This window comes from Cnephaeus nilssonii (genome assembly GCF_951640355.1).
Source record: "Cnephaeus nilssonii genome assembly, chromosome: 2".
Lineage (NCBI taxonomy): Eukaryota > Metazoa > Chordata > Mammalia > Chiroptera > Vespertilionidae > Cnephaeus > Cnephaeus nilssonii.
In genome coordinates, this window is record NC_137073.1 from 22,271,299 (window position 1) to 22,298,827 (window position 27,529).

The 27,529-nt window shown below is 46.6% G+C and overlaps 1 protein-coding gene across 5 annotated transcripts in view; it reads left to right on the forward strand.

The window, feature by feature from the left end:
* CLEC16A (C-type lectin domain containing 16A) overlaps window positions 1-27,529 on the forward strand; it is a 223,008-nt gene that overhangs the window by 91,493 nt on the left and 103,986 nt on the right. For all 5 annotated transcript variants that reach the window (XM_079785204.1, XM_079785205.1, XM_079785206.1 and 2 more), the window contains exons 14-18: window positions 2,236-2,345; window positions 3,070-3,114; window positions 7,311-7,361; window positions 9,393-9,521; window positions 18,438-18,558. In XM_079785204.1, the coding sequence (XP_079641330.1) occupies window positions 2,236-2,345; window positions 3,070-3,114; window positions 7,311-7,361; window positions 9,393-9,521; window positions 18,438-18,558 (456 nt within the window). The remainder of the gene's footprint in view (window positions 1-2,235; window positions 2,346-3,069; window positions 3,115-7,310; window positions 7,362-9,392; window positions 9,522-18,437; window positions 18,559-27,529) is intronic.

A 27,529-nucleotide genomic window follows, 5' to 3' on the forward strand; every position in this document is an offset into this window, starting at 1 on the left:
TCAGGAATAAAGGGGAGTGGCTCCAACTAGTGGCAGAAGCACAGAGGAGTGCCCGGGAGGGAGTGCAGGTCTTGGAGAGCCAAGTCCGTGGCCTAAAGAGTGTCAACAGGGGATCAATAAACTCAACAAGTATTTATTGAACTCTCCTGCATGCCAGCCACTGTGCGTGATGGGGGCACTGGAAGTGTCCTTTGGAGCCACTGCTCATGGTTTGGGAAGTCCCAGTGGTCTGGGACTCCTTGTGGAGATGAAATCTGGAGCTCAGAGTGGGTCAGGGCCAGAACTAACACTGTGGAGCTCACAGGCATATGGGTGTTTTTAAAGCCACAGAGAGAAGAGAGGCATGTGTAGGACGGAGCCCTGGGCCACTACAGATATCTGGAGGTGACATGGGGGGCGAGCACAGGAGCCTGAACCAGGCCCCAATGGGAAGAAGTGGAGCGGGAGGGGGTGTCTTGGGTGGCAAGAAAGATGTGTGTGGCTCAGGACCAAGGGGCACTCGGCAGGGTCAGTTTCTGCTGAGAAGTCTAGTCAGGAAGGCAGAGTGTGTCCCTGAGGATGGTGATCAAGAGGGCAGTTGGCAGGAGCTGTGTGAACAGACGTGGCTCCGTGGTGGAGAAAGGTAGACTGTGGCCTGGATGTTGGGAGAGGAACCTCCAGGGTGGGGAGGGACAACGGGCCTCTTGAGGGCCGGTGTGTAGAACAGCCTGCATTTCTGAAGAGAAGAGGTTGGGGCAGCTGAGAGGGACAGTCTGGAAGCTGTGTTAACAACTAAGGAGCTCACTGCTCCCTCTGTTTCCCTCATGAGACAAGCCCAGTGGGAGGAAGTCAGCTCATTGCGGCAGGAGCTTGCAAAGGGAGAAGGGTCTTGGTGGAATATCCCATTCCATTTCCCTGGAGGCAGCAGAAGGGGTGTTTCTGACCTGGCCAACTGTGCGGCTCAGTGGAGGTGCAGGCAGGAGTGACACTGGGCTCCGGAGAAACTACTGAACTCTGAGGAAGACAGGTGGGGGTGCCATGTGGGCAGGGCAGCAGCACAGACGCGCTAGTTCTGGGCCGGTGGGGCTGCGGCAGGGAGGGTGACTAAGCTGAGACTACCAGCCTTTTCCCACACAGCCCTGGGCTTGTATCATGCTGAGGAAGGCCTGTTTCTGCTTGCATATAAGCTGTTCATTTTTGAGCAAACAATGCCCTCTTCTCACCTGTTTCCCATCTGACATGAGGCATCAAAGGATGGGCGGGGAGGTATGCCGTGGTATATTTGCATTGATTTTTACTAGTGGCCCTCCTGGTCCCTGTTGTTACAAACCCAACTCATTCTGGCTGAAACAATACAAACAGAAACAAACTGTTGGCTTATGTAACTTCAGGTGTGTTGGGCACTGGCTTCAGGCACAGCTGGATCCAGGGGCTCAAGCACTGTTTTCAAGGCAGTCTTTGGCCTCTGCAGCTTCTGTGTTGGCAAGATAACTGCCAGCAGCTTCAGCCATCCCTTTCTCTGCTGGGGCCTTAGACATGCTCTAGGAGAGACACTTGGGTAATCTGGTGGAAAGGGGGGCTTGGGACTCAATTTGCAGAACACTTGACCAAAAATCAAAAACACTGGTAAGAATGGGGAAGTGGCCACTGTGGATTAAAATGCTTGTGCCACTCAGGGCCACACCACTATTCCTGTCCTCTCTGCAGCCCAAATGGTTCCAGCAAGTTGTGGAATTGAGCCTTACTAGCTCTGACTGGCTCCCTTGCCCATTCCCTACCCAGTTACTCTGACCCAGGATAGAGCACCCTGACCAGCCTGGGTGATGTGCCCACCCCTAAGATGTCGGAAGGGGGACCAGCTCCACCCAAATCACATGTGTAATAGTGGGGCTGGTGCTTTCCAAAGGAAAGTGGGGGTGCTCATTCCTGAAGAAGAGGAAGGAATGCTGGACAAGCAAAGTAAGCACAGAGGCCACTTCCTAGACCTTCAGTACTAATTAGTGCCTTCTTTCTCCAGTATCCCCTCTCCCGTTGAAGAGACTAAAGGGGAGTATTAGGTCTAAGCACTTTTACTGGGAACATTTAATTATAATTAATTGGGAAAAGGGTTGGCAAGGGTTGTCCCCACTGGATGTCAGGAGCCTTGAACAGTCAGCTGATCAGCTGACCTGTTAACCTCAAAGCTGGAAGGCAAGAAGCTGTGATTAAGGGCATGTAGCCCTGGGTTTGCGACACTGACCCCGGTGTGCTCTGCAGATGGGAAGATCCGGTTGACGACACTGGAGCTGAGCTGCCTGCTCCTAAAGCAGCAAGTTGTGACCAGCACGGGCTGCATCATAAAGGACGTGCACCTGGCCTGTCTGGAGGTAAGGGACCTCCACACTCCCCGTGCCCGTGAGCCACTGCCACCGGGAGAGTGAGGGAGCCCTGGTCCGTATGGCCACAGCACCAGCAAGAAGCTGGGCCCACTAGCACTGATGCCCTACTGCAGCCCTGTTCCCACAGAACTTCCCTTCTTCTGGGATTGGTTTGATGTGAATTTTAGTAGTTTCTGTTATAATTATTTGGCTCCAGGATTTAGAAATTCTTTTTGTATTACAGAAGTTTTATACACATATGAACATGTACATTTATTTATAGTTTATTGTGCTAATATCTATATTTATTGTTTTAAATAGCTTATATGGTTTTCCTTTTATTTTCCATGTTTATTTTAGAAATTTAGAAAGTACAGTTGTTAAAAGTAACTATAGTTGACATTTTGGTATGTGTGTCTTTCTAGATACACACATACACAGATTTTAAAAAATAAAAATAGAGCTATGACCATATTTTATAATCCATTTCCCCCCACTTAGCTGTATATTAAAAGCTTTCCATGTCACAATGAATCACCTATCCTCTGCTCATTTCTTATTTTGAGCTCTCTCTCTTTCTCTTTCTCCCTTTCTCATTAAAAACCACTTATACTAGTAGATTAAGGATATTAGCCCCATATCTGTCTTATATATACTCAGATTTTAGAATCGGTAATTTACCCAATTTACTTGCCTCCATGACACCTGCCTCCACATCTTCCCTCTTTTACAGGGTGCAAGAGAAGAAAGCGTTCACCTACTGCGGCACTTTTATAAGGTAAACTGGCAGCTCACGGGGCTCGGCAGGGTGGTATACGTTGTATAAACAGGATTGTGGAGTCTGCCCTGTACACACAAAGGTTGCATGTCTTCAGTTGTTTTGCTACCTGTGGTTCCTGAGTCAAAATGCTCAATTTCATAATCTCCAGAGCAGTGGTCTCTCAACTTTTCTGCCCATGCTCTCTTATCAGTACAACTTTCGAAGACAATTTGTTTATCAACTCGATATGAATTTGTTTATGGATGGATTCATATGTAAATTATGAATTATATCTATACATGCACACATGACTGAATTATGTATATGAATTTATGTGTTCATGAATTATATTTGCTTATACATATAAAATTACTTGTGAATTACATATGAACTTATGAATTATATACATGTATATTATTTATATACATTTATGCTAAGAAACCTCATACAGGCTTCTAAACATTTGTCATTAAGTTTAGTGAGATTTTCTCAAGTACCATCATGACTTGACAATATCAGAAAAATTTGTAGATTTGTGTTTAAGTTCTAGGTGATTACTTTTTAAATATCTCATTGTGATGGTTTTGATTAACTCTTAGCTTAAAGCATAGTATATTACTTGAAAAGTTCATCATTTGTCAGCAAAAGTGGATTAATCCATATGTCAAACTGTCTATAGATTTCTGATTTTTTGGCCTCCACATCAGATCTCTCCAGATCCAGTTAGTGATGATTCCCCCAGTAATTTAACCGATGAAAAGATCCTCTTAGGAGATGGTGTCGGTACTGCTATTTCATGTTCCTCTGTGCTTCATTTTTTGTATTCTCTCTAAACTTCTGTGGATTATATAGATATATGCAAGAAGCCTTTTTCTTTGCAGGATACTGTTTTTTAAATTTACATATAATCTTTTTAAAAATATATATTTCTTTTGATTTCAAAGAGAGAGAGAGTCAGAGAAAATCATCGTTTGGCTGCCTCCTGCATGCCCCCCACTGGGGATGGAGCCCACAACCTGGGCATGTGCCCTTGACCACAATCGAACCCAGGACCCTCAGGCCACAGGCCGATGCTTTGTATCTACAGAGTCAAACCGGCCAGGGCTGCAGGACACTTTTTAAGCCACTGGCCATTATTGTCAGTGTTCACTGAAATAAAATCAAGTCATGTAATCTGGAAATCCACCTCCCCAGTGTCCGATGACCCCCTGCAACTGCAACACATTGGGCATGCCCAGACGAGGGTGGCTCCACTGTGGCCCCCACACTCTGGGGAGGAAATCCTAGTCTCCCCTTGGACCATCCTAAGTGAGGATGTGTGTCCTCTAGCAAAGCCCCAAAGAAGGAGAGACCTCATGCTTGCATCAGTCATCTTTGAATCTCCAATATAACTTGTTTTTAGTGTATTTACCCCCTAGAAAGCTTCTGGATTGCAAAAACAGAAAGACGCATTAGTAGGCATTTTCCCAAAGGGTTTTTCTTTACCATTAACAAAAGTGTTAGAGGCACCTCTCACTGACAACAGAGAGGTGTTACCAGACAGCCCCCTGAGTCAGTGCGAGAGGGCTGTTTCCAACCTCAATCCTTGTCGTCTGATATAAATGAATTTATACGAGAGACCTTGACTGTGTTGTGATAAAGCCAATTTATTAAAGCAATTAAAGCAAGCAAATTTATTAAAGAAGCATGGCAAGCAAATCTATCATCTGGCCTAACACGCGCAGATGGGCTCTCAGCTAATCTGAAGAGCGAGTTGGGTGAGGATCCGAGGCATTACACACCCTCCTGTCTACAGGCTTCAGAATTCCTTTGCTGAATATTTTGGTACAGGTTAATTCTCAAGGTCCCTTTTTACTTTGTTGTGGCCTTCCCAGGATTCTTGAGAAGCACTGGCAACTTTATCTCGCCAAGCTTCAAGACTGCTAGCTTTTCTGCTTATGGAATAAAACGGCCTTTTTTTCCCCCTTGCTCCTTTCCCCCTCCTTCCTCCATCTCCTGTTAAGGAGGTTTTTAACCATTTGCTCTCAGGTGTCCTTGGCTGGGAAAGATAATGGCTTATTACCGTACTTACAAGCTGGCTGCAAATTGTCAACACCGTTTGGCCTTGTTTTGACTTTCCTGTCTCAGTTTCCCTATTCCTCCAGCCCTGGAATCCTGTAACAAAAGGAGAGCTTATACTGCAGGTTCTCTAATAGCATTTTTTTCAATGTCACTTTTTTATAATGTTGAGGGGAAGAAATCGATTCCCATCTGGGCCACCTGTGGAGTTTGCATGTTCTCCCCATGTCTACAGAGGTTTTCTCTAGGGACTCCAGTTTCTCCCACATCTCAGAGATGTGCATGAGGGGAGAATTAGTGTCTGCATTGTCTCAGTCTGACTGCGTGTGGCTGTGTGAGTGGCCTGGGAAGGGCGTTCTGTCCCTGAACTGCCAGGGCAGGCAGCCACCTGCGACCCTGACCCAGAATAAGTGGGTTAGAAAAGAATAATCTGCCTGGTTTTTATTAATGTTTCTTAAATGTTTAATATTAGAACTGTTTTTAGGTTTTTATTTAGAAACTAGCGTTCCCGTTGCAGGAAAAATCCTGCAATAGGATTTCCTGCTGCACTCTACCCCGCCTCCACTCCTCCCTTGTCGCCCGCCCCGCCTTCTCGGCCAGCCCGCCTGCTTTTCCCTTCGCCCCCGGCCCCGCCTCCGCTCCTCCCTTCTCCCCCCCCCTCCCCCCCCCCCCCCCGGCTTGCTTGCTTCTCTGAAGCTTTACTCCCTTCTGCAGCTCTTGGGTTCTTTGACGCTGTCTTGATATGCAAATTAGCCGCCATCTTTGTTGGGGTAATTTGCATACTCGTCCTGATTGGTTGGCGGGTGTGGCTTGGCTGGTGGGCGTGGCTTGGGTGTAGCGAAGGTGCGGTCAATTTGCATATTCGTCTATTATTAGATTATATGTGTGATGTTTCTGTGACCAGAGATATGCTGTAGGAACTTAACTCTTGTATATATCAATTGAGCTATAGTAAAATTGATTTCATTTTATGTCATCTCACTGAAAGTCAGTTTCCTAGAACCTATCGACAATGTTAAGTAAGGACTTGCTGTATTTGAATTGTAGCTCCCTTCTCCCAACCCTGTTTTCTCTCTCTTTCATCCTAAGTATAATATCTGAGAAGCTTTTGGGTTTTCAGGGGCTGTTATTTCTGTGGTTATTACCTGGTATTTACACCACACAAGAATATTCAAATTTATCTGTAGATCTGATAACTGGAAAAAATATATAAAGGACCTATTGCTTTTCCCATATTGACTGTGTGTGGGGTGTGTGTGCCAGAGAGAGAAAGGCGGGGGGGGGGGGGAGGGAAGGAGGGAGAGGTATTCAGGACTTATGAGAGAGACAGGACAGTTCTAATAGTCGTAATACATTCAGCTGAATCTCCCAGCCCCTCCCTAGCTGTGGTCCCGTCCAGTAGTGACCATAATGACTGTGGGCGCTAACACTTAGCCCTGATTGAGTGGCAGGCTCTGTGCTCAGCTTTTTATGTGTGCTTACTCATTTCATCTTCACAAAGACCCACACAGACAGGGGCTGCCATCCCAGTCTCTCAGGGAAACAAAGACAGTCTCGATGAAGTAAAGCTGGGACTCGGCCCCTGGTTTATGTGTTGGAGCCAAGTTCACACACCAGCCTGTTTTGAGAGGGACTTCCTAGACAGTCCTCAAGGCTGCAGGAACTACAGAACCTCAAAGGCATGGCTCAGAAACAAATGGAGCAGGCCTATAATTTTAGTGTTAAGCATATTTAATTATACTCTCCCTTTCAGAGGTGTGGAGCCTCATAGTTTTAACATGGCAAGTTGACCAGGGTTCCCCATTCCTCAACCATGCTCGACAAATAGAGGATGATAAACACTTGAAACGTTACCCATTTTAATATTTTAATTATCTATGGTGTTTTTTTGGTTTGTATTTTTAACTGACTGCCTTGACAGAATAAATCTAGCTACATATGCTTAAGCGAGGGAGAAAACCGTTGAGAGGTGCAATTTGATATCTGGGCTTTCGTTGGAGCATGTGTTCATGTTCACGTGTGCATTTTACTTGCTGGTGATTTACGAGAACTCTCTAATGAGAAACAGATGGTCCCAGAAGCCGTGAACTGAAGTTCATAATACTTAGTTGTTTATGGGGGGAAATATGCATAATTTTCTCTTCTCTCCCTTTTAGGGAGAAGAAATTTTTTTGGACATGTTTGAAGATGAGTACAGGAGCATGACAGTAAGTGAGGGGCCAGAAGCACCTGTGTTCCCGCAAAGCTTGTCCAGCCGAACCAAGAGAGGGAGGAAAGGAGGAAGGGAGAGAGGGAGGGAGGGAGGGAGGGAAGGAGGGAAGAGAGAGGAGAGAGAGGAGAGAGAGAGAGGAGAGAGCACTGACTTGGGGCTTTCTGCCCAGATTGCAGAGATTGGTAGGGAGGTAAACTGGAAATGGTGATCCCCGCCACTGGGGAAATTTCAGATGACATTCACTCTCCCTGAGCTGGGCTGTGTTCTAAGACAGGTCAGAAAGATTCACTTTGATATGAATAGCATTTGATTAAGGACTTACCCTGTGTCAGGTGTGGAAAGCCTGTGACACATGTTAAATCGCTCATCCCCATGCCAACCCAGTGGAGTAGCTGCTATCATTAGCCTCCTTTTACTGATAAGGAAAGGAGAGTCAGCTTAAATGAGATGCCTACAGGTGCCAGCCAGAGAGGGGCAGAGCAACTCGCCTCCCAGTCCCAGCCCTCCTCTCTATATTATGCCACCTCCTTCTTTGCCATGCCACCAGAATGTTCTGAAATGTTCCTTGAGTTGCAGTGCCAGCCCAAAGCCTTCCTTTTTTGCATCCAGCAGGCAGAATTGTGGGAAAAGATAGGTTTAGCAGATTGCAGTTTTCTCTGTGTTGCTCCTTTCTCTCTGCATCCCCAGCACCTGCCCCTTAGTTGGCACTCAATAAATAGATGATAAATGATCTTTTTCATGGAAATTACTCACCGAAAAGTGAAGTGATTCGGGAAGTTTATAATAAGCCTAAGTGTTTAAAGTGTCCAAAAGAAAAAGGCAGGCAGCATGCACTAAGTGGCTCCCTGGCCCATTCACCAGGTTTCCAGACAGCTGGGCCTTCACCACAACCTTGCCCTGCTTAGTTAGCTTTGGTTAGGAGGGACAAAAAAATGTGACTGAAGCCCACATTCTAAAAGACACAAAAATAAGCTTGTGATGCTTTAAGGAGTAAAATGAATTCTATAGAAAATTTACCTTTGTGAAATGTTGTTCCTTTATGATGACAGGTATAAATGAAGTGTCAGGGTCCAACATGTGTACAGTAAATGGTCAGTACTGATGCAACAGTTTCAGGAGGGGAGGTGACGTTACAGTGTCTTAGTAATCAGAGAAGGTGGTGTGGAAGGAGGAAACAGCTCTGCCCCTGACCGGCCCAGTGGCTATGGACATCTGCCCTTCCTCTGAGCTCAGTGTCCCCCTCTGTGATATGGGACCGCACCAGCACCCACCATCCAGTAGGAAGTGAGCCTTGTGGTGCCTGCCACTTAGTAGATGCTCAATAAGTGGCTTTGTTATATTATCCCAGGTAAGATGCTAAGGGGGCAAGGAAGATAGGGGGATGTTGGTCATGTGGTGCAAATCATAGAAGGTCTATAGCCAGGTAAGCCTGGGTCTATGTCTTGGTTCTGCCACCAGCCCACTGAGTGGGCCCAGATCCATTCCTCAGCTTCTCTGAATCTTTTTTTCTCATTCGCAGATTGGGAAACATTCCCTCTGCAGTTGTTGGGGAGGGTTAAACAGGATCCTACATGCAAAGCCTTTAGCTTGTCGCCTGCCCCGTAGTCCGCTCTCCTTAAATGGAAGTTGCCGTCACTGTAACTGTGTCATCATAGCTGGAAGTACCGAGAGGAGGAGGTGGGCAGCAGTCAGGCACATCCACGTGGGCCAGACCACCCTGAAGGGACCACAGTAACAGGACCAGCCTCCTTCCTGAGGACCCCCTCCCTCCTGGGTGGAGGGGAATGAGGATGAGAAAGCAAAGCTTTTCATAGCAGGGAGGCCATTTCTCAAGAGTGTCAGAGCTGTCACTTCAAACGAAGGGAAAATCTGTACCTTAGAAACCAAAAAAAGGCCCATCTCACACATCTGCCTGCCTCCAGGCTTCTCCTCGGTCTTAATCCAGGGTTCATGTGCTGAACTACCTGTGTGACTTGCCCTGCCCCCTTCTCCTTCCAGTGAGGTCTCTGTGATGTCTCTCTTCCAGATGAAGCCCATGAACGTGGAATATCTCATGATGGACGTCTCCATCCTGCTGCCCCCCACGGGCACGCCACTGACGGGCATTGACTTTGTGAAGCGGCTGCCATGTGGTGACGTGGAGAGGACCCGGCGGGTGAGTGGGCACTGGACCTGGCCTCTCCTGGCAGCTGTCTGCCAGGACCACTCACAGAGCAGGGAAGAAAGGTCTCTGATCAGGTCATGAGTCTGCCTTCCCACACAAGTGCAGATAGTAAGGAGACAGACAACACCTGCCACACCCCGCAAGAGGAGAAACTTCCCCAAGCAGCTGCCCTCTGCTAAAGCAGGGATTGGAATCCCATTGCATCTGGCACCGGGGGTGGGTTGCAGGCAGGCTGCCTTCGCTGGTGCAGGCCCCCCTGAGCTTGGGAGAGGAAGCCAGGGGCTGGATCTGCACAGGACGTGGGGGAGTGAGCAGAGCCAACACAGTGCAGGTGGGGCTGGCGTGGAATCAGCCCAGAGAGGCTCAGGACCCCCCAGGATGGTGTGATGTTAAGGTATCTGAGTGATCTCGGGGTGAGGCACAACAATTGAAATGGTGGTTCTTGCCGGCCTGCGGGAGAGACCTGTGTGAAGGGTGGACTAGTTCTCAGAACCCAGCTGGAGTGTGTGCTTCCGTTATCAGCGTTTTTTTCTGAAGCAGTCTCGCGGGGCTGTTCATGGTATTTTATCTCCCTCTTAAGATTACACTTTCTTTCTTAGAAAGCACCATAACCTTTTCCTAGAAAATCATTCCCTGGAGACGTGAATGCTAGTGGATAAATTAGTGGAATTCATTGCACTCAGCTCTCGTTATCGGCCTGTATCTTCCTCTGAGTTAATCCGCTTGTAACCAGAGCAGCTGAGGTGTTTTAAGTTTTGGATTATGAGAAGCAGGAGGGACCTGCTAGATCTGCCTCAGACCAGAGGGTTCTGTGGCCTTCCTCCACCCAGCTGGCAATTTTGCCACAGAGGCCGGGGGGGGGGGGGGGGGGGGGGCGGGGCAGAGGAAGTGGGACCCATGTGTCTTAAGTCAATCCACGTTCCTTGCTGTCTGACCAAACCCACAGGCCTCACCACAGAACACGCCCTGTCCAAGCCAGTGACGCCTTCCTTCCGTGTGCTCCCAGCCAGCGCTGCAGGCCCTGCGGTGGGCACACGATTGTGTTTGTGGGTGGTGGTGTTTGCACTGGGCATTCTTGGCATCGGCTTTTACAAGAGACTGGTTCTGACAGGTGTAAGTCGTATCAGTGACTCCTTCATGGTGCAGGCACGCTCGCCCTTAGCCTTGGGTTGGTCTAAGACAGTGGTCGGCAAACTCATTAGTCAACAGAGCCAAATATCAACAGTACAACGATTGAAATTTCTTTTGAGAGCCGAAAACCGACTTCTGCGCATGGGCCACGAAGTTTCAATCGCACTGTACGTGCGCTCCCGCACGTATTTTGTGGAAGAGCCACACTCAAGGGGCCAAAGAGCCGCATGTGGCTCGAGAGCCGCGGTTTGCCGACCACTGGTCTAAGAGGTGCTCCCCAGCAAGGTTACAGTGAAGCTGCCCACCCGAATGGGCTGCATGTCTCTGAGGTTCTTAGTCTTTGAGCCAGAAGGTCCAGAAGGCTGTGAACGCTGAGAGCTGCCACTCTGGGTTGCATCCTGCCTCCTTTCTGGGATATGGTCCATCAGGCTTTGTTAACACTTACACGAGCTCCCATTCTTTATTATAAAGTGGATTGTTCATAGCAGTTCTTTAAATGAATTTTCTCACATAATTCTACAACTGTCCTAAGAGGTTGTCATTACTATTATTCCCATCTTACTGAGGAAGAAACTGGGGCACGAAGAGGTCAAGTGATTTGCTCAAGGTCACCCAGCTATTAAGTAGCAGAGCCAGGCCCAGCTGGTGTGGCTCAGTGGTTGAGCGTTGGCCTATGAACCAGGAGGTCACGGTTCAATTCCCAGTCAGGGCACATGCCCCAGTTGCAGACTTGACCCCTGTAGGGGGTGTGCAGGAGGCAGCCAATCAATAATTCTCTCTCACCATTAATGTTTTTATCTCTCTCTCTCCCTCTCCCTTCCTCTCTGAAATCAATAAAAATATATTTTTAAAAAGTAGCAGAGCCAGGATTCAGCTCAGTTGGGGTGGCCTCAGAGCCACTCTGACTTGCTGCTCCTTACTGCTCCCTTCATAGTGCTACTCAGCACTGGACACCAGGGATATAAGAAACACAGCCCCAGTTTTCAAGGAATCAGAGTCTAGAGGGTGAGGGTGGGAAGAACAGCATCAACCCATGTGGCTGGGGCTGTTAGGAAAGGAACATGGGGTCAGGTCCCTAATCCTATCTGGGGAGGGTCGGGGAGCAGACACGAGAGGGATGTGGAACATTCCAGCACCAAGCAGGGACTGTGTCTAGAGCCAGAGTGAGGGAGGCTACATAGGAAGTGATGAGTCGAGGGGCTGGAGGAACAGGGAACAGAGGCCCCGAGAGGCCCTTGGCCCTGTTAGCAGATTCCTGACACCGTGCTCTGCTGGCTTAGGGCAGACAGTCCTGATCCACAGGAGAGAATGGGAGAAACTCAAGGGTGAGGCATATGGCAGAGGGAGGGTTGCCTGGGCTTTGGGGTTCCTGCTCCCTTGTAAGCCATTCTCTCCATCTAGAAAGCAACATGTGCCCGCCTTGCCAGAGTTGTGAGGACTCAGTGAGAGGCAGAAACACTGGAAGCCAGTGGCAGTTCCTGATGACAGGGGTTTGCTTCTTCTCATTGCCCTTCAAGGCTCACTTAGCTGCAAGTTCCTGGGGCTGTGCTGCCCACCTCCCTTGCCCCAGATGTGTTGCATAGTCCTAACTAATACCTGAAGCATGGACAGAACCTCTGGGAACATCTGGGCTTCCCTAGGGCCTTTGGTTGGCTTTTGTCTATCTGACAAGTTTATAAAAGCAAATCCATGCCGAAACCGGTTTGGCTCAGTGGATGGAGCGTCGGTCTGCAGACTGAAAGGTCCCAGGTTCGATTCCCGTCAAGGGCATGTACCTTGGTTGCGGGCACATCCCCGGTGGGGGGTGTGCAGGAGGCAGCTGGTTGATGTTTCTCTCTCATCGATGTTTCTAGCTCTCTATCCCTCTCAGCTTCCTCTCTGTAAAAAATCAATAAAATATAAATTTAAAAAAAGCAAATCCAGGGCCCATGGATTTAGAGCCAGGGAGAAGGTTGATATTAAAATAGGCTGGCCACCCGCAAGCACAGCCATCCACCTAAGAAACTTCCCTTGTTGACTTCAAGAATAAATTTCTTTCTGTTTTTAGTCTAAGTATAGTTCGCATACAATATTATATTAGTTTCAGGTGTACAATATAGTGAAGAATCAGTTTCTGAAGGGGAATTTCCACCATTCACTTCAGTCCAGTTCCTGTTGCAAGGTAGCTAGCTATTTGGAATCCTCCAGAAGCTTAGCTCCTCAGCCCGTTTCAGACATGAGAGCGCAGCAGTGTGCTTTGAATTTGAACTTAAGGAAGTGTATGGTTTAGCAAGCAATTGAGGGCTTATGTGGTTTGTTTCAAGTTCTTTGCTTGTATCCAAAGAACATTCCATTTCATCTTTTGGATTCAAAGGCTTTTTTTTTTTTTTTCTACTAACTAGACTTTTCTAACTCTAGGAGGCTGAGCGTTTCAGAAATCCCACCCTTTATTTTCCTTAGGGACTTGTGAGAGAAGTTCAGACAACCGGACTAGTAAATCATTGCTAACTTGTAAACTATTCCTTCATACATTCATCAAAGAACCACTAGATTCCTGTGCCAAATGCTGAGGACCAGGGAAAATGTCACTGCCTTCTGAACCTCCCATGAAATCGGGAGAGGTAAAGTTTATTAGCAAGTAAGCAAATGACAAGTGTGTTGTCACTCTGCAGTAAAGGCTCTGAAGGAAAGGGGGCTGGCACTACGTTAGATATATAGCGATATATCATAGGAGGAAGGCTCCTCCGCCAAGGTTGAGACCTGAGCTGAAACTGAAGAGCGAGAAGGAGGCAGCCATGCAAAGACTTAAAGGAGGCACTTTCCAGATGAAGGCAACAGTGAGTGCAAAGTTTCTGATGGGACAGAGCACAGCGTGCTCAAGGAGTGGGGTAACTGGAGCAGAGTGAGTGAAGGGGCCAGGAGGGGGGGAGGGGCTACGAGAGGAGGGGTGCAGGGACTCTCAGGCCATAGAGAGGCATCTGGCAATAAAGTCATATTTTCCTCATGCATTTTGCAAATTATACTATTTATTCTTTCATTTGACATCTTTATTAAGCATTTTCTAGATGCTAGGCACTATAAGATATAAGACTAGACAGTGAACAAATAATATAAGAAAGATCAAAATAGCAAGAGTGTCACTTGGTCATGACAGCTGAGAAGGGAAATTTATGTTGAAATGAGGGTCACAAGAACTACTGGGGTCTGATGAGAACATGAAAGCAGAACCTAAGACTTGGGCTGGACTTCCCCCTGTGCAGGGGTATTTGAGAGAAAGCTCATCAGTCAATCCCAACTCTAGCTGTGTGACCTCGAGCAAGTTACTTAATTTCTCTGTGCCTGAACTTCCTTGTGTGTCCTGCCTGTCAGCCCTTGCTCAAAGTAGATGAGAGAGTGATTGTGAGGTGACAGAGCCCAGTGCCTAGCAGGCAGCAAGCACTCGGAATGTTGGCTGAACATTGGTGGAGCATTCCAGCACCTTAGGTGGGAAAGAAATAGTCTTTACTGATCTAAATCTACCAAAGTTTAATGCTAAGGAAAAGAGCTTGGGAGAGAATTTTTTGATGGATATCAAACTCTGAATGTAAGACACTAGCCATCTTTATGTTAATAATCTTGGAAACCATTATGAAATAAATTATTTGCATAAAGTTTTATTTGTCCCTGCATTCTGTTTCCCCGTTCTCTTGTAAAACCACAAACAATTTTTGTTTATCACCACTGGCCTTGAGGAAATAGGATATTTTGCTTTACTCCTTGGATATTTATTATGCATTAAAGAAAATACAGTAGCACCTCATAAAGTTTCAAAAGTAGAGGGAAAAATTTCCCATGATTTCATCACCCTACACAATCAACACTTAGACATTTTTTTGTCTCCTCCCTATCTTTGCAAACACATCTTAACATGCTTTCAGGGAGAGTGTACCATGACCTTGCTTTTATCCTCACACCCCTTTCTCTTTCCTTTGTAGAGCAAGAAGTTTGTCATGTGGTAATACAATTTTAATAAGTCTACTTTCTTACTGGTGCATAAAAGTCTATCTGGTGGCTTCTGCCATAATTTACGTAGGCATTTTCCTGTTGGTAGACATTTTGGTTGCTTGCAGTCTTACATTATTTTCAACTGAACTGTAATGAGCAGCTTCACAGTGTTTTCTTTCTTTTGGCTTATTTCTTTAGGATAAGTTCCCAGAAGTGGAATTTCTGGTTCAAAGGGTATGAATATTTGTGTGTGTGTGACTCTCTACATATTGCCAGATTGCTTTCCCAATGGGCTGTGCCCACTTTAAACTGCTTCAGCATTCTTAAGAATGACTGACTTTCACAGCCACGTCCACGGTCTTGGTGGGCTGCTAACCTAAGTGACTGTCGCCTAAACTCAGCAGCTTGCAAATGCAGCAAGGGAAGCAGGGGAAGGGCTTTGATCCAAGACCAGCCCCAGGGCTCAGTGTGTCACCTGCACTTTGTCATTGCATGGTTGTAGTGGCCCCATGATCTCAGGGGTGGTGGGTCCCCATTTCCAGAGCTTGAGCCTGGGCTTGGGGAATTCATGCTACTTGCCCAACCCCAGGTTGAGTCAAGGTTTGTCTGACTGAACCCATCCTTCTGCCCTACTCGTTGGACTCATCCCCAGGACTCTCCTTGCCAGAGTTTGCTCCCCATGCATTGAAGCCAACTGGAGGAGTTCTTTATATCTGAGTTTAGTCAGCTGTCACCCTTCCCAAATTTAATCTGCTCTTCCAGAGTCAGTCTTCCTGGTATTCTGTGGAAGCACCTCAAAGAATAATTCTTTTTTAGTATTACTTTTAAATTTGCATTTTTATTTAGCAAAGTAAAGTACTCAGTAAAAGGCTGGATCCCAAGCTTAAATCTATTAAAGACAAAGGCATGTGGTTGGAAGAACGTAGACTTTGGGAGTCCAGTCACCTTGAGTAGCTGCCTAACATCTCTGGGCTGTAGTTTTCTATCTGTACAATGAGAAACAAGCAGGTCCTTAAAAGGCTAGAATGAGATGACACAGTATAGGGCCCTTCCGTACCTGGCAGGCGGGGGGTAGCAGAGGACATGGGTATTGTTTTAGGGGGTGGTGGGATGAATTTTATGTCTTCTCCTGGTGTCTTAACTTTGCGAATTCTCGGGAGTTGTGTCGCTGGTCAAGTGCCTGCCAGACCCAATAGCCCCCAGTGGGAGCCCAGCTTTTCCCCCAAGTGGAGCACCGGGCCCCGTGGGAACCTGCCTCATCTCACGTTCATGGGCGTGGGCTTCTCATGCACTCTTCCTGCTCTTAGCAGTTGGGGCAGGAACCAGGAAAAATATTATTGGAGGTTCTACTTTATATATTTTATATTCTTCGTATTTTTATTATTTTATTATTTTGTATTCCTGGAAATATCTTCCATTTGTTGCTTGAAGAGCAAAAGCAGATGTTTTACCAAAAAGGTCCACATTAGGGGCCAAGTTTCAAACTCCTTTTATATTGGAAGGCTCTGGTTTTCAGAGTGATGGGTGTAAGCTGCACACATTTGTCTTTCCTCATCCCTGTACAGGGTCCTCTTGATTTCTCTGCCTTCAGAGCCCCGAGAGGAATGGGTTGTTGACAGTGAAATGAAGCATCCACATAACTCGGACCTGACTGCCATGGGCCTTTTTCTTCTTTTTCCCTCATCTCAAGGCCATGACTCCCTATTTTCTCAAACTGCCACATAGGTTAGGTGCCCACCCACATCTTGGGCTTTCTGCACTTAGGCTGGCGTGAGCATTGGAATGTCTTCTCATGTGCTTGGTTAAGTGACACAAGTGTCATACATTCCTGCGTTCAACCCCAGATCAGCCACTCAGCAGCTGCGTAAACTTAGATTTCTTGGCCCCTCCGCGGTGTTTCTTCCTGCATAAAATCTTTACATTTCAGGCAAGTACCACGTTGCCTGGCACACAATAGGAGCGTTATGAACAAAAGCTGTTTTGATTTTTTTTTTAATGAAAGTATACTTCTTATTGTTGCAGATGTCTTTATGAAGACTGTACTTTAAAAACAGATCAGATCAGTACTAATGCCACTACCATCATCAACTATAATAATAAAAGCATAATATGCTAATTAGACCGGACGTCCTTCTGGACGACCTTCTGGATGAAGCCAGGGCTGCAAGGGAAGCCTGGGTCCTGGGTGCCTGCCAGCTGCTGGAGGGAAGCTGGTGCCGGCAGCCGGGGGAAGGAAGGCCTACTCTTGCACAAATTTTGTGCATCAGGCCTCTAGTTATAATATAAAAACTTATCTTTCTCTAGGGCTCATGGTTGACAGTAGGTCCAGGAAGTAGGATTGTTCTTCTAGTTTTCTACATTAGATTAAGTGATTGTCCCAAGGTCTCCTGCTGGTTCCAGGCCAAGGCAGGATTAGTGTTAGGCCTGCCGTTGGGCATCTTTACTGCATGGATTATCAGGAGTCCTGTTTTGGGAGACACCTTGCCATATAAAGGGCAGCCTCTTCTCTCAGTAGACCAAGCCTGTAGTCCTCAGAACTGTAAACAATAAGACCCAAAAGGGGGCTGGAATTCATTTTCCTGTGGCTCACCAGTGGCGACAGTGGTTTGTCCCATGCCCACCCCCGTGCCCAGCTGGCGAGTGACTAGAGTAAAGGATAGCTGCCTCTTTACAGAACACATGTTGGCTGCTTCCTGCCCCATCCCCCAGCTTTATCTCAGAACCTTCTAGCAGCCCGGCGAGGTGGGGACTACCATCCCCATTTCACAGATGAGGACATTGAAACTCACAGAGGTCAGAGGCCTTACCCAGTTTGGTACAGCTGGGAGTCCAACATAGATCTCATATGTCTGACTCCGGAGCTGTTTACCTGTGGCCATCAGCTAAAGTCAGGGACAGTGGTCTGGAGGAGGCCTCTCCTGTGGGCTGCCCTTCTGCTTCCTGGCTTCGGGGTGGTGGGCAAGTCAGCCCCAATTAAGACTCAAAGGGAGCAAGCTGGCTCGGGGTGAAGGCTGCTTTCTGCACAAACTTCTCTGGCTTCCGGGGCCTGGGCTTCTGCTTTTTTCCTGCTCTCTGGAAATGCCTAATAGCCACACAGGATTCTTCCAGGGGCCAGGAATCCCAGCACTAATGGAGCTGCCTCTGCCCCCCAGAGAGCTGGCAGGGGAGGCCTAAGGGGCGCTCAGGGCACTAACATCACTGCACATCTGCCAGGCGCCAGGTGTGCTGCCCCATCAGTAACACACCCTGGTGGAAGGCCAAGAGACCAAGGTTCCGAGGTGAAGGGGCTCATCCAGGGAGGGGCAGGGCCTTAATGGGGTCTGGCCAGCTCTGAGCCCCACCAGCATTGCCTCTCTTCTGCCGCCCCTGCCCCTACATTCAGTCGGTGGGACCTTGAAATACTTTCACTCATGATTTGGATTTCCAAATTCCGTGCTGGTTTAGTTGAAAGAGGCCTGGTTCTAGCCCTCCCTAGATGTGTGCCTGGGCAGATCATGTCACCTCCTTGGGTGTCATCAAGGTCACATGACACGAGGGTAAATGTCCTGGCAAATGACGGGTGCTCAGTTGAGGGAAAGTGGCTCACGCCTGAACCCGTGGACGTGGATAACTGAAAAGAGGCTGTGCCTTGGGCGGTTTTTTGGTTTTTGTCTTGCTCTGAAAGCACCAGAGCCATGATACTTGGAGAGGGGGGAGGCGGGCTTTGTTTTGTTTATTTTTAATCAAGTATCACGGTGTGATTTCTCCATGTGGAGCATTTCACCAAAGTGACTGCAATCTCACCTTTCTCTGCTCTCTGCACTGTCCATGCAGGCCATCCGGGTGTTCTTCATGCTCCGTTCGCTGTCACTGCAACTACGAGGGGAGCCGGAGACCCAGTTGCCACTGACTCGGGAGGAAGATCTGATTAAAACTGATGACGTCCTAGATCTCAGTGAGTTGGCCTCTGAGTCACAGCAGGGGGGACACTGTGGTGCTGACTCACACATCACTGTAAGGGTCGGTGTGTGACCTGCATTGTGTACTGGGGTTGATCTGTGACCTTGAGGTAATAGAGTGTGCATGTCCCATAAAACTTTTGAAGAAGGGGACCCAGATTCTAGGCACTTTGATTCTGGGCTTGTGGATTCTGCTCTCTGGAGACTAGGTGGAGCTGAGCAGGTGGTTTGCTAAAAGATCTGTGCCAGGGCTTTGGGGATCCTCAAGCTCCAGGATCTCCGTCCTCCATGCAATCATAGCAGCATCAGTTTGATTGGTTTTGTCTATTAAGGGTTTTCTGTATGAATTCAACAATTAAAGGGTTTTGCTGCTTAAAAAAAAAAAAAAAGCCTTTCAAAAATGCAAATCACACCCTGACCGGGTGATTCAGTTGATTGTAGCATCATCCTGTACACCAAAAGGTTGCAGTTCAATTTCTGGTCAGGGCACATACCTGGTTTGCAGGTTCAATCTCCAGTCGGGGCGTGCATATGGGAGGCAACCAATCGATGTTTCTTTCTCTCTCTCTTACCTCAACCCTCCCCTCCCCCCAAACTTATTCTTGGGTGAAGATTAAAAAACAAAAGGAAGCAAATCACCAGTATTTAGATAGACATGAATAAAAGCTTTGGAGGCTAGAGAACTGTGCTTAACCTGAATCCTTGGGCTATTTATTTAATACACTGCAGCATGAGGCTGAGATTTAAAGGAGACAAAAGGTATAAAGCCTGGTCATTTTACCATAACCCTCCTAGTGTGTCTTGTGTCCAAGTAGCTCTCTCTTTCCTCGATTTGCTAGGGGGCAGACAAGATGGTTTCTGATTCTTAAAGGCATTGTAGTATATTTGGACTTTTTAGTTATAATGGACAGAAAACCCAACATAGGCTTGCTTATGGAAAAAGCAAGGGGAATTGGCTGGTGTCACTAGTAAGTCCAGGATTAGCTGCCTTCGGGCATGGCTGGATCTAGGTGCTCAAGCAGTGTCATCAGGATGACCCTACATCTCTCAGCTCTACTTTCCTCTGTTCTGGTTTCACCCTCAGGAGGGCTCTCACCAAGTAGCAACCAGTGGCCATCAGCAGCTCCAAGATCTGTTGAAGCAGCTAAGCAGCCCTGACAGAAACAGAGCTACTCTTTCCCTTTTATAGAAGTCCAGGGCTGTGCTCTCATTGGCCCAGCGTGGGTCATATGACCATCCCTGAACCAGTCAATGGTCAGAGGAATTCAACTCAGTGATTGGCTAGGATGGGGTCATAAGCCCGGAGCTGGAAGTGGAGCCTGTTCCTTTTGAGCCCCATCACCTGAGAGTGAGGAAGGAAAGAGCCCTCATGGGAAACTTGTAAAGAAGACATGGAATCTGAGCAAGCAGGAACAGCAAATGCCATTCTTTGTTGTGTAGTATGAGGAAAGGGGTCCTTGTTTTAAATCAGCTTTATGAAATATAATTTACAGCCAATAAAATTCACCAAGTTTAGTGTACAATTGAATTAGTTTTGACAAAACAATTCAATTGTGTGACCAGCGATCTTGAGATAGACCACTGAGGGTTGGCTTTCAAGCCAGATACTCCTTCCCTTGAGCAAATGCCTGAAACCCTCACAGTGTCAGTTTTCTCGCCTAGAAAATGGGGATGACCTTTATATTTGAGGCTGTTTTGACACTTGAGTGAAATATAATATGAAATGTAACTTGAGCCCTTGCTGGTGGGCTCAGTGGTTAGAGCAGGCGTCCTCAAACTACGGCCCGTGGGCCACATGTGGGTGTTTTTGCCATTTTGTTTTTTACTTCAAAATAAGATATGCGCAGTGTGCATAGGAATTTGTTCATAGTTTTTTTTTAAACTATAGTCCGGCCCTCCAACGGTCTGAGGGACAGTGAACTGGCCCCCTGTTTAAAAAGTTTGAGGACTCCTGGGTTAGAGCATCAACCCTCACACTGACGGGTCTTGAATTTGATTCCCAGTCAAGGGCACATACCTGGATTGCTCTCTCACATCGATGTTTCTCTCTCTCTCCCTCCCTTCCACTCTCTCTGAAAAGCAATGAAAAAAAAATCCTTTGATAAGGATTAAAAAAAAAAAAAGAAATGTGACTTAACCAAATGTGCCTAGCATTTAACTATTCTCAGGAAATTGTTGTCAGTATCACTCATGAATTAAATGAGGTGAAGCATATGAAGAGCAGAGTAAGTGATTATTATGAGTTTACCTGGCTGTCTAGCTTCTTTTTCTGCCTCTTTGTTTATGTTCTTTTCTCCTTTTTCTTGGAAGAACAAAGAAGCTATGTTCTCTCTGTGCTCTATGCCCATCTCCTTTGGCTTTTCACTTTTGAGAAATGGCCATAGTGAGTTCTGTAAGGGTTTAAATTGATCGAGTTTTCTAGAGAACTACAAATCAGTCTTTTTCTGATTTGATTCAAAGAAAGAAAGGGAAGCAGCTTGCTTTAAAGGGGGCTACTGTATTCTGTTTGAAAATGGAATTAAATTTTATGCTGGGAACTCACATTTCCTCCCTCTCCCGCCAAGAATGGCCTGCTGAAATGAAGGTTAAAGGTATTTCACTTATCAATTTTAATTGATTAGATTGCTAGTTGAGTTCACTTAACTGAGCCTTTTGGGGTAGTTAGCCATTAAGAAAGTAACGGCTGTCTATCTTTACCCAGTCTGGTTGTAAATTATATCTTTGTTAAAGAGGATGCCACCCAGAGAATATTGGGAATTATGGATTTTGCAAGTACCTGGCATAGAATAAGATCTCCATGTGTTGTTGACTTGTGTTTGGGGTGTGTGTGTGTGTGATTATTTTTAAATGCTGGAGCTTCTCACCTTCCACTGGGGAAAAATTAGCATGCTTTGCATTTCACAAAATGTCCTCTGTGTATACAAAATGAAGGAAGCATCATAACGTAGGCGAAAGCATTTGTATTTGCTAAATGATTGGAAGCTGGGTACACTTCTTATGAGCTTAGTGTTTTGTTTCCCTAACAACAACAACAAAAAGGAAGCTGACTCAGGGAGAAATGTTTGGGTTGGTCAGCTTTTATCTAAGGTGATATGGCCTGACACATTTAAAGAAATGCTCGCTCTGCACTGCAGGAAGGGGTGACAGAAGAGTGTATTTACTACGCTTGTCACACTTTGATAAGAAACCACAGTATAAGAGTACGCAGGAGCCATCCACATGCCTGCTGACCAGCAGCAGGCCTCTAGGCCAAGTACGGCAGGTGAGCTCTGGTGGGGTGACTTCTGACAAGGATCATCAAAAATGCATCAACCTGTTATCAGTCCTCAAGAAACTCCTAAAGCCTGTCTTGTTTTCACTGTAGAGAGTGGTGGGGGTAGAGGTCGTAAACTGGCCACCAAGGAAGGAGGGAGGAAGGGAGGGAGAGAGAGGAAGGGGAAGGGAAAGGGAAAGGAAGGAGAAAGAGAGGGAAGGAAGAAAGAAGAAAGGGGAAAGGGAAGAGAAGATAGACTAGATAAAGTAGATTTCTTTAGAGAGAACAACATGAATCTCCATAAACCCAGTCTTCAGCTTTAACAGTTATTACCCGTTTGCACAATCTCATTGTATTTGCCCCACCATTTCTCAAATTATAATATGCCCCTGACAGTGTATAAAAGCTAATGGAAGACATCATATTATTGCATCTATAAATACTTCTAATAGATAGGGACTTTGGTGAATCTTCTTAATTGAATTTGTTGCCACCATTGCAAATTGTGAGCTTCTCCAGCCCCTCTGCTCCTCTGGGTGGAGTCAGACCTGGGGCCTGTGCTCTCCTGTGTTCTGCCACCCTGGCCCCATTGACATTTGATTTTGCAGTCTCTGGTATAGTTGCAAGTAATCAGCTTTGTGACCTTGCTCGGGGTCTTCATGCTTGTGAGGCCCAGTGGCCTTGCCTTTAAGATGGTTCTAAAAGCCTTTGCAAAGGCTGTTGAAGATCAAATGAGAACATGCATGTAAAGCACATAGCTCTGTGCTTGGCACATAGTAGGTGCTCAGTGAATGAGAGCTGGCTATTGTAGCTGCTAAGTATCAAGATGTAACTCATACTGTGGGGCACCAAGGGGTGGGCCTTTTCTGCTTTAACAATATTTTAGGGACATATCCTGAAATATTCAAACCAGTACATCACTTGTATGATGGCAGTGTTTTCGGGGGCAAGAAAGGCATTCTGGCTGCTTGGGCTGAGATGAAGAGAGCTGCACCTCTGTCTAGGCAAGGCACACTGCACCTTCACCAATAGGCCTACTGACCAACAGTCCTGGTAGTGCTCTGAGGACAAGCAGGCTTCAAGGAGATGCCAGGTTCCTGCCTGGACTGGTATTGGAGCCTTTGGAAAAGAGTCTTGCCTGTTTCCAGATAACATGGGCAATCATGGTAGGGGAAGTTCCCCCATTATCCAGACATCCTAGGGAGATACCAGGTAACCGGCATCCTCAGGAACCGTCTGGTTTCCTTCCCAGCCTTATCCACGTGGGCACTTGACTTTTACATAGTTGTAGCCATGCCTTGTGCTGCATGCACCTGATTGTATTCTGATTTTTTAAAACCCATTTATGAAATCCATTCAGTGAAATCCATCCATTTGTTCAATTACATTGAGTGCCTGCTGTATGCCAGGCACAGTGCTGGGAGCTGGGATGTGGTTGTGAGCTAAAGCCAGACTTGGTCTCTGCTCTTATGATACTTCTAGTTTGACTGGAGAGAGGGGAGCTAAGAGAGGAGTAGGAGAGAAGGAGCACAACCTTTCAGATGTCTCTGTGGAGGAAATGAACAGGGTCCTGTGCTAGGGAGTAACTAGGAGGAAAGACCTGGTAGGCTGGTTAAGGAGGGCCTCTCTGGAGAGGTGCTGTATAGGAGGGACCAGGAGATTCTATCAGAAAATGCAAGAATGAGGCCCACCAGTTAGAGGTGATGGAGAGGTGAGGCTGAAAGGTGGGACAAAGCTTGGTGTGTCCTGAGATCCTAAAGGAGACTGTTGTATCCAGGAGGTAAGGAGCAAGGCAGGGAAGGCCTAAGATGAGCCAGATCTCAATTCCAGTGTAGAGGGAAGCCATCAACCTTAGCCAGTTTGGTTCAGTGGATAGTGTTGGCCTATGGATTGCAGGATCCTGGGTTCGATTCTGGTCAAGGGCACGTGCCCGGGTTTTGGGCTCAATCCCCAGGAGGGGGCATGCAGGAAGCAGCCAATCAATGATTCTCTCTCATCATTGATGTTTCTATCTCTCTCTCCCTCTCCCTTCCTCTCTTTAAAATCAATAAATTTTATATATATAAAAATCCCCAGCCCTGATCAGGGTACATGAGGGAGGCAACCAATTGATGTCTCTCTCTCACACCAATGTTTCTCCCTCTGTCTCTCCCTAAACTCAACAGAAAACAACAAACAAACAAAAATTAGAGGGAAGCCATCAGAGGGTTCCTGCAGGGACTTGTGTCCTGCAAGTGCACTTCTAGAACTGTAACTGCCAGGTCAGGCGGTCCCAGCAGGGGCCTGTGAACCATGCCAGGGCTAGAGAGACCCCGGAGCTTAGGGTTATGAGCATGATCTTGGGAGTCAGACTGTGTCTAGGATGAAATCCCAGCTTTGCCCCTTGCTACTTGCCAGTGTGTGACCTTTGACCAGTAATTTAATCTCTTGATGCTTGTTTCCTCATCTGTAAAATGGGAGTTGTTGGGAGGAATAAATGAGTTAGTATTTATGAAGTGCCTAGAACACTGCCTGGCACAGTTGCAGGGAGGCCATTTAGGAGGCTGTGGCAGGTTCCCACGGGCTGTTGATAGTGGAAAGGGGGATGGGAACACAGTTTGGGGGCAGCATTTTGTGACTAATGCACCATGGGGATGCTGGAGAGTTAGCTCAACTCCGGGTTTCTGAGCTTGGGAGCAATCAGAAAGTACAGGATGAGGGGATGGTGATTATGTAATCCGAGGCCCAGTCCTGGGGAAAGAGATGGTTCCTAACAGAAGATGAGAGGTGAGTTGATGGCCAGGTGAGAGATGCCATAAGGCGGCTCGGCCACGGTGTCCAGGGAGTGAGTGGGAAACTTCTTCTTGTTCTCCTCAGAAGCCGTTCTCCACGTTATTTCATAGATTTCAGAACTGCCGTGTTTAGTAACTTGTGTAATATTCCACTCATTTACCCTGTGAAATGGTCTCATGTAACCATCCCACAGCTGTTGGCACTTCCCCTTCTGCTCTGTTGTAACCAAGAGGGCTGTTCCTCAAAGGCCTTGCAGCAGCTTGTTAGAATCCTAGGTCCAGCGGTCTGTGAGAAAGCCCAGCCCTCCAGACAGAGGTGCACAGAGAAGCAGGTCTTTGTGCTCTAGATCTGATTCCTCACCAGACTGGACACATTTGCCAGGGCTGCGGGCCTAGAGAATATCTAGCATAGTATGGAAGTGGTTCCCAGACCTTGGGACTTCACAGCCTAGGCCCTAGGGAAATGCCCAAACAAAAGTAAAACCCAGCAAACCTCTGGGGATGGGATTGCCAACTTTTTATTTCACCAAGTAGTCATATTCAGAAAAAAGCATGTATGCACTATCATTTTATAAAAGAAAGGACAAAACATCATTTCAGAATGAGGGACAGTCTTTCCAAGAAACAGCAATGGGACTAACTGTAGGCCCATGTACTGTGCTTTAATGGGTGTCTGTTAAAAATCAAGTGCAGATCAATGACAAGAGCGAAAGCCAATGTCTGTTTTTTTCTGATTCAGTTTCTTCTGGGGGAGGCAAGTGCTGATCACTGCATCTCACAGACCAAAGTCAGATGCCACTGTGCTAAGTTCTGTAGGAGCATGACCTGCATAACGTGAATGACCTTCCCAGAGGTCAGGGAGACTTCTGAGGAAAAGAGACCCATCTGAGGGCTGGGTGTGGATGTGGGTTCGAAGAGGAGACTTTGCAAAAGCAAAGGCCCTGGGGCTAATGGGGAGTTGAGGAAGGAGAGAAATAGCAGTGTGGCCAGAGGGCAGGCAGGAGATAAATAAAACAGTGGTGAGATAAGGCTGAGGAGATCTCCAAGTGTGCAGGCCTTGTAGATCAAGCATGTCACACTCAAAGAATATTTTTGCTGCCCAGCCAATATAATGCTATGTAAGAAGCGTTTTAATAAAAATTTTGTAACTTAATTTTTACAATATCCTGTTATACATTATTACTAATAATGAGCTACAACGTTCGCTAATGACTGATTACTATAATCGTGTTGCATTCATTTCCCTTATGCGCCTTACGCTCAGGTGCACCATTTCTCTCCACTAATACTAGCAGCAAATATTTTAGCCAATTGCCACATCAGTAGTCTTGGACTGACTTGTTTGGTGTGCGCAACAGGAAATATTTCGCTTTCGGAGAACAAAAAAAATAGGTTTATTTGCGTTACGCATATTTGTGCAGTTATTCAGTGTCTGGTAAGTTAATGTTAAAGAAAAAATACTAATTTTTATTAAAATGTTATTTTATGTTAAAGATTACTCATTTATTTCAGCCCTTTGTATTCAACATGTCTCTATCGAAATAAACATACGTTTCTATGAGAATTAAAGCTTTTTTTTTGTTTTTTTGCAGCCCACATAAACTTAAACCTTGTTTATTTGGCCTTTGAGTTTGACATGCTTGTTGTAGATGTATCAAAGATTCGATTTTATCCTAAATACAATGAGAGGAGTTTTTAACTGGGTGACATGATCAGATTTGCGCCTCAGAGAGCCCCTCGGGCCTCAGTGGGAAGAGTAGATTTATGGACCTGGTGGGAGCAGATGGTTACAGCAGCGAGCTCCCTTGGGATGTCAAGCATGCAAGAACCATCTTATACAAGTGTCCAAAAGGTGGTGCCCATGTGTTTCTCACATACCCGTAGCGAATTGTTCTTGGGCGCTGCGGTGTTCTGCTCTATGGCCTAGCACAGGGACTCTATTTCAAGGGGGCCCATCCTGTTTGATCTAGTTTGTTCCCTAGAACCCAAGCCATCTTGCCTTTGAAGCTAATTATTAACAACAGTAACACTATTTCAGTTGTGCTTGTCCCTTGGCAAGGCAGGCTGCTGTGGACCTTCCATCTGCTCTCCTTCTGGCTGTTTCTAGCCCGGACCTGCTTCTTTAAAAAGAAGCTGAGGGTATGGTGGAACATTGGATCCCAGAAAAATACACGCTTAAGAGAGGACAGATCTGGCATCTGATCCTAGCTCTGCCTCTTCCTTGCTGTGTGACCTTGGACAAATTGATTAGCCTCTCTGAGCCTAGAATGAGAGCAGCAATGCCCATCTTTGCAGGATTTTTTTTTTTTTTCAGGGCTAATATGACCTATTTTTATTTTTTTACTTTTTAAATTAATTTCTTTATTGATTAAGGTATCACATATTTGTCCTCATCCCCCCATTCTCATCCCACACCCCTCCCCACGCATACCCCCACCCCCCTGTTGTCCTTAACCACTGGTTAGGCTCATATGCATGCACACAAGTCTTTTGGTTGATCTCTCCCCTTTACCTCCACCCTCCTCTACCCTCCCTCTGAGGCCCGACAGTCTGATCCATGCCTCCTTGTTTCTGGGTCTGTTCTTGTTCATCAGTCTATGTTGTTCATTATTTCCCCTAGATGAGTGAGATCATGTGCTATTAGAAATACACTTATAAGAACCGAAAATGAGACAAGCAATAATGGTTATGCTGACAGGCAAATGAATCAGTCTGTAGTGAGTTTCTTTCTGGGCCAACAGTTCTTTTGAGACCCAATTTCAATGTCCAACAGTTCCTTATGTGTACATGTCAGCAATGACATTTCAGTTCTGGATGGTGGACAAATGGTGGTAATGCAGGTCCGACTGACTCTCTCTGGTTTGGTCCTGGGCAACCTGCAGTGACGCACAGCTGCTAACTGCTAGTATGGGAAGGCCACGTCAGCGTTTTCCATCTCTGGCC